Source organism: Dendropsophus ebraccatus, chromosome 11 (genome assembly GCF_027789765.1).
Source record: "Dendropsophus ebraccatus isolate aDenEbr1 chromosome 11, aDenEbr1.pat, whole genome shotgun sequence".
Taxonomy (NCBI): domain Eukaryota; kingdom Metazoa; phylum Chordata; class Amphibia; order Anura; family Hylidae; genus Dendropsophus; species Dendropsophus ebraccatus.
Genome location: NC_091464.1, coordinates 54,038,667 through 54,052,531, shown reverse-complemented (window position 1 = coordinate 54,052,531; position 13,865 = coordinate 54,038,667). Strand labels below are relative to the sequence as shown.

At 45.3% G+C, this 13,865-nt stretch overlaps 1 protein-coding gene across 1 annotated transcript in view; it reads right to left on the bottom strand.

Annotated features, from left to right (window-relative positions):
• Positions 1 to 834: 834 nt before the first annotated feature.
• Positions 835 to 13,865, bottom strand: part of VTN (vitronectin) — a 29,433-nt gene continuing 16,402 nt past the window's right edge. Inside the window, exons 5-8 of the mRNA XM_069945576.1 lie at positions 8,295 to 8,451; positions 5,677 to 5,829; positions 3,070 to 3,384; positions 835 to 1,149 (exon numbers count right to left, since the gene is read on the bottom strand). Of these exons, the coding sequence (XP_069801677.1) occupies positions 1,022 to 1,149; positions 3,070 to 3,384; positions 5,677 to 5,829; positions 8,295 to 8,451 (753 nt within the window). The 3' untranslated portion in view covers positions 835 to 1,021. The remainder of the gene's footprint in view (positions 1,150 to 3,069; positions 3,385 to 5,676; positions 5,830 to 8,294; positions 8,452 to 13,865) is intronic.

The window sequence follows — 13,865 nt, the reverse complement described above, 5'->3', positions numbered from 1 at the left end:
GACAGGCGATGCCGCAAGTGCCAGAAGCGGTACGGGGCTACCAAGGCTGTCGCCTACCTCTCTGAGTTTGCCTTGATCCACCGCGGCCTTGCCCGAGTTTGTAGGGGATGATGAACGGGCCCGGAAGGAAGCGCCATGGCTTTGCTTCCTCTGGCGGTCAGCGCCATCTTGGGACCTCTCTGCCGCGCTGAAAAAACGAGCCAGCTTCAGCGCTGCGGGCTTCTTCTTTCCTCTAGCCATAACTGAGCAGTAGGGTAGTCGGTCAGGAACAAATCTGTGCACTTTGGCCAGGTGTGCCCGTCGCTAAGTGCTGCTTTTGCCGATAGCAGGCAGGAGCTCAAGTCTCACACGTTTTCTCCCATGCAGCTCAGGCCACGCCCCCCCTAGCTAGGTTTAAGATAATTGATTTCATTATTGGGAATCCCAACCATTAGTGGCTAGTTGTTAGCAGTAGAGCTCAAGATCCTCTTAAACTTCAGATGCCAGATGCAATGATGAACCTGTGAGGCAGCTACAGGCTTTTATCACCACCTGTAAGAGCATATATTATATATATATTACTGGCATATATTAAAATAAACCTGGCAGGCCCGCTAGTTCACTTTTCAGGAAATTTCCATGAGTGGCAAAGAACTGGAAAAAAAACTGTAAAATTTTTACTCAGAATGGGCCTAGTGCAGAAATCTGCAACTTTTGTACACTAGAAAACTGACATACAGTGCTTCATAAATCCCTCATAATACTGATAGAAAAGCAACATGCAGACCTCATAGTAAGTAGGACTTACTTAGTAGTAGTAGTAGTAGTAGTTTACTTAGTAGTAAACAATTTAGGTGAGATAGAAGACTCATGCTTTTATTGGTTTTGCAATAAAATTACAAAGATCACAAACTTGTCTTCATCACCACCGGCGACTTATTTGACAAATACATTCTAGTCTATATAGATATAGAAATGTAAAATTGCAGAAATAATTGCATGTTTTCCTTGTATTGAAACAAAAATATTACTCTGAAAAATATTATCCTCTTGTCTTTTTTTCCTTAGAAGATTTCTTGCATCCCAGCCAGTATTCCGCAATGGATCTTGGGTAGCGAGGAAAGACACGGTCCACACGCTTTGTCTGGAGGTTTACACGATAATATTTATCTAGACAAACAAAGAGAAACATATCATGACATTGGTTCAGACTATTAAATCAGTATACATGTGGATAGAAAACTGATGATTGGGAGCAATGAACATTAGCGGAGAAACAAAATGTTGTGAAACTGTGAACATTACCTATATGCAGGAGAGAAATACAACGTGACTGCCGTTGTTTTTACTTTAGATTCACACTTGGATTTCTCAAAGTTTCATTGAGATGAACAGATCCAGTTTCCGAAATAAAATCTACCATGTGTTATTCCACCTAAACTGACAACTCAATACAAAACAATAAGGGCTTATGCCATAGAGGCTATGTCAGGCTGGTGCCCAAGTATATTCTACCCTAGAGGTAATACTTCTAGGGCAGGGGTAGGCAATACATTTTCCCTTGGGGTCACACGAGAAAATGGAATGGTTTTCGAGGGCTGGCGATCATTCACCTCAGTACAACACTGTCCCCCCACCCATCCTAGTACCCAGCCTTTCCACTGGCACTCCTCCACCAGTACCCAGCTTTTCCACTGGTACACCTCTACCAGTGCTTAGTCTCTGCGCTGGCATACCTCTACCAGTATCTAGTCTTTATGCTGGCACACCTCTACCGATATTCATGCACATCTCTACCAGTACCCTACTGGCACAACCTTAACAGCACCCAGTCTCTGCACTGTCACACCTCTACTGGCACCATCTCCATTCCATGGCCACTCAGTTTATATACATACAGTTAGTTTGCCAGTTAGGTTTCCTGTACTGTTCATGACAAAACAAGACACTGCTCATAGGCACCAGTCTCACCAGTGCTGGCAATACTTCGGCAACCAGTCCCGGGTTCCTGTGCACTTGAATGCACTTGGCTACATGGCTATTTCTGCCAGCCCCCATAGAAAATGAATAGAGTGGTAGAGGCATGGCTACGCTTCATTCTGGCGGAAGACTTGGATCCTTATTCTCAAGATTGATCAAACATCTACAAGAAGGGGTTAAAGGGGTATTCCACTCAAACATAATTTTTCATATGTTGCTGCCCATGGTGAAACTAACAATTCATTCCATACTTGTTATTATCTGTTCAGTCTTATTCCCCCAGTTCTGAGCTGCTGCCTTCTGCTGAAGAGATAGAAAACTGTGTGTGAGCTGTTCTCTCCATATCTGCCTCCTCTCTCGACTTCCTTCTTTGTAGCTTCTCTGTTATGCTGGGTCGGTTAATCTGAGGTCAAGTTACTGATCAACTAACAGTGATTATCCCTCCCGGTATTAAAAAGTTGCAGGTAGTGACTTGTTTACATCAGCCATCTCGAAGAGAGGGAAGGGGAGACATAGAGAAAAACTCACACACAGTTTTTTGTGTCTTCAGTAGAAAGTAGCATCTCAGAGCTGGGGGAAGGAGAGTGAATAGATAAAAATAGGTATGGAATGAATTGTTAGCCTCACCATGGGCAGCAACATACTGTATGAAAAGTTATGCCTGAGTGGAATACCCCTTTAATTTTCTGGTAATACAGTGAGATGTATTGCCCCAACATGTTCCATACATGGGGAAGATTATAGGCTATGAGTGTTTTATACAGAGAATGTCCCTACATGTACACTAAAGTATAATAACAAAAAAAAACGCTGGGTCTTTGTGGGTTTTAGTCAACTGTTCACTGCTTCTTGGTAAGTACTCCATGTCAATTTATGTTACTTACACAATGGATTTGTTGCAGGTTCCCATTGGTTTAAATGAGGAAGTCAAAGTCTGCAGTGAAGATTAATTGTGGATTTTTTCTTACAGTGTACATATTCCACTCTATTTATCCGCACCTGTAAATATGCAGCGTTGGGGATTTTCCATAGTGGACAATCTACAGTATTTCCATCCTATGTGGGCTTACCCATACTATTTTAGCTCTCTTCCTTTACGATCATACTCACCATTTTTAAAGAAGTAAACACTTTGCACTGGTTGGCATTTTGGTGGACTTTCAGGAGGAAGCCAATCTGGATCATAGTCCTCATCATAGTCATAATTGTAGCCATAGAGGTCATCTAGTATGTCGAAACTATCAGTCCAGCTTCGTCTTGATCTTCTCTTGCTGCTCTTTCTTCGTTTGCTCTTTCGCCTCTTACTGCGAGGTACTTCAGGCTTTTTCTTTTCAGGAACATATAATCTGCTCGGCAGTACAGCATCCACTCCATTTGGAATTCCTTTCCAGTCTCTGCTTATAGAGCGAGGAGCTTCATTGTCGTCTGGAATGAATATAATGTAAATATGAATCATTATGATTAAAATGAAAAGAAAGAACAATAACATATATAACAACTGAACTTTGTAACTCCAGGATTCCCTTACGTCCCACAGCGTCACAATAATGTGGTATTCTTGCCCCTGTGTGCTAGGCAGGACTATGTAATTTTTACTAGTACAAATAAAGTTTTAATAATTCAAAGTAATTAGCAGTGAGTTATTTTTTGTCCTTGTAATGGCAGGGCCATGGCGGCTTCATGGGCTGAAAGGGCTCTCATACCCTTAGAGCAAATTTGTTTGGCAGCAGCTTGGACTACGCCAACAACCTTTTTCAAACATTATAGAATGGGAAGTGAAACTTCAGATTTTTCTACTACGGTAGTAAATGCAGCCTTTCAACAAGCCCACCCTTAGGGGTTTAGGGGTACGTGCTAAATCCCCATTATTGTGACGCTGTGGGACGTAAGGGAAGCTTACATTTGAATGATAATGTGTTTTCCCTTAGTCCCCACAGCGTCACAACTTCCCGCCCTTCATATCTTCTGTTTTTCTGTACTTTATAAATAACTCACTGCTGTGGGGGGTCCACCTCCTCTTATCCTAGAGGGAGGAGGGGCTAATTACTTTGAATTATTAAAACTTTATTTGTACTAGTAAAAATTCCATAGTCCTGCCTAGCACACAGGGGCAAGAATACCCCATTATTGTGACGCTGTGGGGACTAAGGGAAAACACATTATCATTCAAATGTAAGCTTCTAGCACATGAATTGTGTAAAAGCAGCAAAATGGTATATACAAAACAATAATGTAACGTTTCTTAAGTGGACAAATCCTTTAAATTTATGATTTTACCATTCTCTAGAATTTACTGGCTGAAACGCGGCTCTGTCACTACAGTGCCGCGTCAGTTCAAAGAGTTGCCCCGCTGCCGGCATGATATTGACACATCATGCTGGGCGAGGAACAAATCATTACATTCCTTCCCCATCCGAAACGTCTGCAAATTTGCAGACGTGTGAATGTTGCCTAAGGCTGTTCGTATTTTTTGCATTTTTGTTGCATCTTTAGGCCATGTTCACATAGCGTATGAGATCAGCCATTCTGTGACCCGGCCGGGACACAGAACGGCCGGTATCAGAGAAGATCATCTCAGCCGGTACTGCAGTACTGGCTTGGATGATCTTTATTTCTGTTGAATTGGGATGGGATGTGAAGTGACATGTCTGTGCTGCCGCTATTCAATGAACAGTGGCCACAAAAAACTGACATGTTTTCATTCAGCTGGATGGAATCCTGGCCAATGCGTTTACTATGAGTGTACGCTCCGGCCAGGATTCCATTCATTCAAATACAACATATTTTTTTTTTTATAAATAACGGCCATTGATGGCCGTGATTTATGCAAAACATACATTGTGTGAACATGGCCTTAGTCTATGTTCCCTTTCTTTTTTTTGCTTAGTGTTTTGGTCAGTATTTTGCAACCGAATCCAGAAATGGATTGGAAACACAGGAAGGCTATGTTCACACACTGTTGAAATTGAGTGGATGGCTGTCATTTAATGGCAAATAATTGTTATTTTAAAACAGTGGCCGTTGTGTTTAAATAACGGATGTTATTTGCCACTAAATGACAGATGTCCACTCAATTTCAACATTGTGTGAACATAGCCTTTCTGTGTTTCCAATCCACTCCTGGATTTGGTTGCAAAATACTGAAAAAAAATACTTTGTGGAAACATAGCCTAAAGATGCAACGAAAATGCAAAGTACAAGCAGCCTTAGGCTGTGTTGCCACAACGTTTTTTTTTTCTTGGCCGTTTATAATTTTTAAAATGACGGACGCAGATAACGTCCATCATTTTATACACTGTGTGCATTGGACGTCCATCATTCCATTGGCTTCAGTGCATTGAAGTAAATTGTGGCAATAACTGACATCTTTTTAAATGGAGAAAGCGGATGCCTTTTTTCTTTTTTGACATTGTGTGAATATAGCCTTAACATGAATCCTTGTGTTTTTGGCCTCTAGACGTCGGGAGTCAAATGCCGAGCATTGGGGTTTGGCAAGTCTGCTTAACACTACTCCTAAGGATTTTTATTAAATGACTACACAGCCTAATGTAGTCACTGCCTATTTAACTAATTATCTGCTGAACCAGGGGTTAGTATAGAAAGTTTGTATGAAATTTTATACCTTTTCATTGTACAAAAAAAGTACATTTATTTATTGAAAGTAAACCACAATCCAAAACTACCAACCATACTACTAGAGGGTTTATGGAGACTTACCTCTAAACCACCCTCCAAAAATAAGGTCAAAGTCCCGTTCCCAGCTATCGTATTGGATCATTACATATCGTGTGAATATGTCTGATGGGGATGAGGCCATGCACTCCTCTATGGTGGGCTGGTTTTTAAATTCATACTGCCAATACCGACTACCTATAGTAAAGAAACATGAATTTACAAATTATTCAAAGGGATATCACTATCCCGCATAACAATATGCCAATACTTTCTGATAGTAATAAACAAATGGGTAAAGCTTTATCAAAAGGTTATCTCATCCCTAAAGTGAGCATGACACTTCCTGACTTTCTGCTGTCCTTACTGACATATCCACTAGAGGGCCATATCACTTTGCAGCTTCGTCCTCATGTACAGGACTCTCATAGCGCCGGAGCTACGTAAACCGTGTAGCTTGCAGGGTACATCATTTGTACAATAATAGAAGTTACTCATTGGCTTCAGTGTTTTTTTTTAGCTTCCTCTGGTGACAGGGAACAAACCAAAAGGGGCCTGGATGTTCACAGCACGTTGTGGATTTTACATTCTGCAGTACACTTAAAGGGAATCTGTCATCAGAAAATTACTAATTGTTTAAATAATGTTTTTATGTTAAACATATATTTTAAAGTGACTGTACCACCAGGCCCAGGCTGAAGCCCTGGAGGCGGGCCGACCCACCCCCAGTGGGAATAAACCCCAGCTCCTCCATGATGTGACTCCATTAGAATCAATGGAACCCTATCATAGATTGGCGGAGGTTTCCTCCCACTAAGGCCCTCCTCCAGTGCTTCAGCCTGGGCCTGGTGGTACAGTCACTTTAGGAACTTTTGGTGGCATTTTTCCTAATTTTCCATTTTTCTATCTGTATTATAAAATAATCCTGAGATCTTGCAGTTTGTATTCTCACTACTGGGGCCAAAACTAAGCTGCGACTTCTTGTTGTGTCTGTGGTGATAAGAAGAGGCTGCTGTAATATGATCTGTACAGCATTGACACGTGTCACCAGTAGATAAAGGAGACAATAGCAACTCCCTCTGGAATGACCTTTTTAAAGTGGCGTAAATCCTATTAAAAATGTACATTAGTTCAAAGCTGCTGCAGATTTTTGTGACTGCCATATGGTAGCATTAGGTTTACTGGATTTACTGAGGTGTGTGAACATGATGTAAATCCAGCCCTAATAACACAAATCCCAGTGTAATTACACAAATCCACTGCAAGTTTTTCACCAAAATCCTCTGTAATACTTGGTACTGTTATGGCCTATGTCTTTGTTTTAGAGAATATAGTCACTGCCTATTTAACTAATTAGCTGCTGCATCTCACACTGCCGGGCTGTCCTGTTGCAGCCCCTGATTGGCTGAGCGGGCTGTTAGTGACAGAAGAAGTCGGAGGTGCGGGCAGGTTAGTTAAATAGGCAGTGACTACATTCATAGTGCAGAACCATAGGCCATAACAGTAGAGAATATAGCAGTATTTGACAGTACCTCCTTCTTCTCCTCCTGCTTTCTAAAACGCAACATGGACAAAACAGAACTAATCATCTTTCCCCCACCCCGCCGTCTAACCTGTCAATCACTATCAATGGCTGCACTCTATCCCCTGTCTCCCAGGTCCGCTGCCTTGGGGTCACCTTTGACTCTGCCCTGTCCTTTAAACCACATATTCAGGCCCTGACCACCTCCTGCCGCCTTCACCTCAAAAACATTTCCAGAATCCGCTCTTTTCTCACCCCGGACTCCACAAAACTGCTGGTCCATGCTCTCATTATCTCTTGCTTGGACTACTGTAACATCCTCCTCTTTGGCCTTCCATCTAACTCCCTTGCTCTCCTCCAGTCTATCCTTAACACTGCTGCCCGACTAATCCACATTTCCTCTTGCTTCGCCTCTGCCTCCCCCCTCTGCCAATCCCTCCACTGGCTCCCCATTGCCCAACGTATTCACTTTAAATTGTTGACCATGACATCCACAACCTGTCCCCTCCGTACTTCTCTGACCTGATATCCCGCTACCGTCCCTCACGCAACCTCCGATCCTCCAGTGACCTCCGTCTGCGCTCCCCCCTTGTTCGTACCTCACACAACCGCCCCAAGACTTTGTCCGAGCCTCCCCCATACTCTGGAACTCACTGCCCTGACACATCCGGCTCTCATCCACCATCAAGTCCTTCAAATGTAACCTGAAAACCCATCTCTTTAAACTAGGCCATAACCTACAATAACTCTGCATCACACTTGACTGGCTGCACCTTACCTCCTGTGTCTCTCCCTGTACCTTATAGATTGTAAGCCCTCGCGGGCAGGGTCCTCTTCCCCATGTCCCAGTCTGCCATTTGCCTTCATGTAATGTGTTTTTGATCTTGTATTGTTCCTGTTTATTTATCCCTATTTCTTGTATAGCGCTCTGAAATTAAGGGCGCTCTATAAATAAATAATAATAATAAATAATAATAATACCTAAGTCTGTGCTTCCACAATTGCGCTTAAAAAACCATGCCCCCATTTTTCCACACCATGTTGCTGGCTATCAGAGAGGGAATAGGGATATCGTTTGGACTGTATTCTGAGCACGAATGTGAAAGCAGCCTCATAGTAACTTGTTATTAGTGGAAGTTACCTTTGAAGAAGTATGCCTTTTCATTGCCTTCATAATCACTAGCTGGTATGGAAAAGGCAGCATCAATATCATCTGGGATGTTTGTAAAGCCATCACTGATGGCGCGAGGGTATTCCGAATCCATAGTTCCATCAGAAAACCGCCAATATTGTGTACCCTGTAAATTCAGGTAGGTATGAGACTGGTTTTTTTTTCAGTATAAGAACAAATGTTCATGTTATAATAGGAAATAAGACATGTTTGGGAGTATTACTTCTTAAAATACTACCTGATGCCTGCTAGGGCTGTAAAATATATTACAACCTTTATGGTGCTGCTTACTCTGATGATGTTCCTGATGGCTGCAGCGTGTTGGATCATCACCAGGGGAGCTGGGGCTGCACATCATCAGGGTAACTGATTATTTTCACCACCTGTTTTACAGTCTACAGTGTAGATGTACTATTTGTTGTAGTATTTATAAATGATTACCATTCTCATTATTATTATTACTACTACTATTATTTCACTCATTTATATTTTATATCTTGAGCCCTCAAGAGCCACATCTCCCTGCATTAGTGGTGAAGGGCTCTGTCATACTCTAAGAAGACTCACATCAACTATTCTCAATGGGACTGGAAATTACATAAACAACCTCACTGGAAGATCTCTTAGCTACATTCCAGGAAATTCTGTTAGCAAAGTGTAGATAGATAATAATATGGCAACATCATCTGCAAAAATATGACACATTTAAAGGGGTACTCCGGGGGGGGGCTATTTTGGGATCTGTCCGGGGTGGAGGTGGCTGAGGTAAACAACGTCCACTCACCTCCCCGGTTAGAGCGGCGGGTCCCGTATTGCGGCGCTCCGGTCCCCGGCCGCTTCCTGGTGTCTGACGCGGGCTCGAGACGTGACATCTCAAGTCTGCTCAGCCAGTCAGTGACGGAGGCGGGATCCGTTTCAGGCCCGCTCAGATCCCTCCTCTGTCACTGACTGGCTGAACGGACGTCACAAGACGATATGGGACTCTCCACTGGAACCGGGGAGGTGAGTGGACATCGTTTCCCTCAGCCATCTCCTCCCCGGCCAGATACCAAAATAGCCCCACCCCCACCGGAGTACCCCTTTAAAGGAGTTGTGTTATGAAGAAAACTATGTCTATACTTTTACATTATATAAATTTAACCCCTTAAGGACACAGTGGTTTTAGGCCTTAAAGAGGATGTACCATCAGGTACATCCTCTTTAATCTGACCCACGGATCGAACGGCGCAGTCACGGGGAAGCTGGTGCTGTGGTCCATTTTTGGAACCACAGCCTGGTTCCCGTGTACGGCGCCGTTCTATCCACGGGTTCCAGGCCGGTGCTGAAGCACAGGAGGTGGGCCGGTCCGCCCCCAGTGGGATTGGGAATTCCCTCCCCTCTAAGGACCACGCCAATCTTTTTGTTTTTTCCTTCTTTCATTCTAAGAGCCATAGTGCTTTTGTTTTCCAACCTACAGGGCTGTTTAGGGACTTATTTTTTGAGCCCCAATCTCTAGTTTTCATTGGTACCATATTTGTGTAGACCGAACAATTTGATTGCTCTTAATTATTGATTTCTGATTTTTTTTTTTACTTTTAATTTTATACTTTTTAAGTCCCCCTAGGGGAATATCACATTCATTTATTACATTCCCAACACAGATCAATGCTATGTCATAGCATAGCATTGATCAGTGTTATCTGCAATGCTCACATATAGCCTGTGGCAGACTCTATTAGAGGATCACAGATCTGACTGCACATAGGAAGGTAAGAGACCTCCAGAAGTCAGGGAAAACGATTGGGACCCCCGCAGTCACACTTCAGGGATCCCAATCAGACAGCTGCTCTCATGTAATTGACAGTTAAATGCTGCAATTGCGGCACTGAAGGGATTAATGACAGGCGGAAGCTCGCTTCATAGAGCCTCCGGACCTACTGGCGTACCGTACATCATGAGTCCTTAACTGAAAGGCTCCAAGGCTCCCATGATGTACTGGTATGGCAAAGGTCCTTAAGGGGTTAAATATGGGAGGGGGGGCATTTATAAGGGGATTACATGGGAGCGTGGGAGCCATCTATAAGGGGGCAAAATGGGAGGGGGGGCCATCTATAAAGGGAAGCTACATAGGGGCATTTATAAGGGGACAACATGGGAGCAGGGGAGCCATCTATAAGGGGACAACTTGGGAAGGGGGGCATCTATAAGGGGACAACATGGGAGGGGGGCATCTATAAGGGGGAGCTACATAGGGGCACCTCTAAAGGGACAACAATGGGGGCATCTATTAGGGAAACATCATGAGAGGGGGGAGCCATCTATAAGGGGACAACATGGGGGGGCATCTATAGGGGAACAAAATGGAAGGGGGGGAGCCATCTATAAGGGGACAACATAGGGGCATCTATAAGGGAAACATCATGGGAGGGGGGATCCATCTATAAGGGGACAACATGGGAGGGGGGGAGCCATCTATAAGGGGACAACATAGGGGGCATCTATAAGGGGAACATCATGGGAGGGGGGGGTCCATCTATAAGGGGACAACATTGGGAGCATCTATCAGGGGACAACATGGGAGGGGGAGCCATCTATAAGGGGGACAACATGGGGGGGCATCTATAAAGGGACAACATGGGAGGGGGGGGCATTTATAAGAGGACAACATGGGAGCAGGGGAGCCATCTATAAGGGGTCAAAATAGGAGGGGGGCCATCTATAAGGGGAAGCTACATAGGGGCATCTATAAGGGGACAACATGGGAGGGGGGGCATTTATAAGGGGACAACATGGGAATGGGGGAGCCATCTATAAGGGGACAACTTGGGAAGGGGGCATCTATAAGGGGACAAGATGGGAGGGGGCATCTATAAGGGGGCGCTACATAGGGGCACCTCTAAAGGGACAACAATGGGGGGCATCTATAAGGGGAACATCATGGGAGGGAGGAGCCATCTATAAGGGGAAAACATGTGGGCATCTATAGAGGAACAACATGGGAGGGGGGAGCCATCTATAAGGGGACAACATAGGGGGCATCTATAAGGGAAACATCATGGGAGGGGGGATCCATCTATAAGGGGACAACATGGGAGGGGGGGGAGCCATCTATAAGGGGACAACATAGGGGGCATCTATAAGGGGAACATCATGGGAGGGGGGATCCATCTATAAGGGGACAACATGGGAGGGGGGGGAGCCATCTATAAGGGGACAACATAGGGGGCATCTATAGGGGAACAAAATGGAAGGGGGGGAGCCATCTATAAGGGGACAACATAGGGGCATCTATAAGGGAAACATCATGGGAGGGGGGATCCATCTATAAGGGGACAACATGGGAGGGGGGGGGAGCCATCTATAAGGGGACAACATAGGGGGCATCTATAAGGGGAACATCATGGGCGGGGGGGGTCCATCTATAAGGGGACAACATTGGGAGCATCTATCAGGGGACAACATGGGAGGGGGAGCCATCTATAAGGGGGACAACATGGGGGGGCATCTATAAAGGGACAACATGGGAGGGGGGGCATTTATAAGAGGACAACATGGGAGCAGGGGAGCCATCTATAAGGGGTCAAAATAGGAGGGGGGCCATCTATAAGGGGAAGCTACATAGGGGCATCTATAAGGGGACAACATGGGAGGGGGGGCATTTATAAGGGGACAACATGGGAATGGGGGAGCCATCTATAAGGGGACAACTTGGGAAGGGGGCATCTATAAGGGGACAAGATGGGAGGGGGCATCTATAAGGGGGCGCTACATAGGGGCACCTCTAAAGGGACAACAATGGGGGGCATCTATAAGGGGAACATCATGGGAGGGAGGAGCCATCTATAAGGGGAAAACATGTGGGCATCTATAGAGGAACAACATGGGAGGGGGGAGCCATCTATAAGGGGACAACATAGGGGGCATCTATAAGGGGACAACATGAGAGGGGGGGAGCCATCTATAAGGGGACAACATGGGAGGGGGGGATTTATAAGGGGACAACATGGGAACCCCGCTGTGGGAGGGGGGAGCCATCTATAAGGGGACAAGATGGGGGGGCATCTATAGGGGGACAACATGGGAGGGGGGCCCCCTATAAGGGCTCAAGATGGGAGGGGGCATCTATAAGGGGGAGCTACATAGGGTGCATCTATGAGGGGACAACATGGGATAGGGCGCATTTATAAGGGGACAACATTGGAACGGCGGAGCCATCTATAAGGCGACAACATGGGAGGGGGGCCATCTATAAGGGGAAGCTACATAGGGGGCATCTATGAGGGGACAACATGGGGGGGCATCTCTAAGGGGACAACATGGGAGTAGGGGCCATCTATAAGGGGACAACTTGGGAAGGGGGCACCTCTAAAGGGACAACAATGGGGGGGCATCTATAAGGAAGACAACATCGAAGGGGGCATCTATAAGGGGACAACATGGGGGGGGCATCTATAAAGGGACAACATGGGAGGGGGCATCTATAAGTGGGAGCTACATAGGGGGCCATCTATAAGGGGACAACATGGGTGGCATCTGTAAGGAGGAAAACATGGGGGGGCATTTATAAGGGGGCAACATAGGGGGCCATCTATATATAGGGGGACAACATGAGGCCCATCTAAAAGGGGGACAACATAGGGGGGCCTTCTATAAGGGGGACAACATAGAGAGGCCATCTATAAGGGGGAAAACACAGGGGCAGCCATCTATAAGGGGGGCAACATAGGGGGACAACATAGGGGGGCCATCTATAAGGGGGACAACATGGGAGGGCATCTATAAGGGGGACAACACAGGGGGAGCCATCTATAAGGGGGACAACATGGGGGGCATCTATAAGGGGGACAACATAGGGGGGTCATCTAAGGAGGACAACACAAGCAGAGCCATCCATAAGGGGGACTACACGGGAGGGGGGCTTATATAATAGGGGTTGCACAGTGGGGGGCATCTACTATAGGGGGACCACACATGGGAAGGGGGCACTCAAAAAGGTGCACACAGGGCCATTTATATGCAAGACTGAACAAGGGGCCATCTATAAGGTGGCTACACAAAGGGGGGCATATACTATAATGGGGATCACATAGAGTCAGCCTACCTACTACATGAGGGCATAAAGGGGCCAGTACAGATGTGTGGTTAGTAGAGAAATGAGGATGGTGCCAGAGTGAGGAGTCTAATATGTTTGTCTGGCAGATTTGTGACTCTGGGTTCTCATTTTGGCCCAGGGCGGATGAAGAAGAACATGAAAACAATTCTTATCAGAAAAGACTTCCACTGTGAGACACGTGAGATAACGGCACTGTAATTTATATGGTGTATAGACCCTGTGGCTATATACTGTATGAGGTGATAGCGATCGTTGTACAGTGGATTTTATTCAGTAGCAGTGGTGGTGTTAGTCAGTATGTGGTGGTGTTATTCAGTATCAGCGGTGATGTTAGTCATTATGTGGTGGTGTTATTCAGTAGCAGTGGTGGTGTTAGTCAGTATGTGGTGGTGTTATTCAGTAGCAGCGGTGATGTTAGTCATTATGTGGTGGTGTTATTCAGTAGCAGT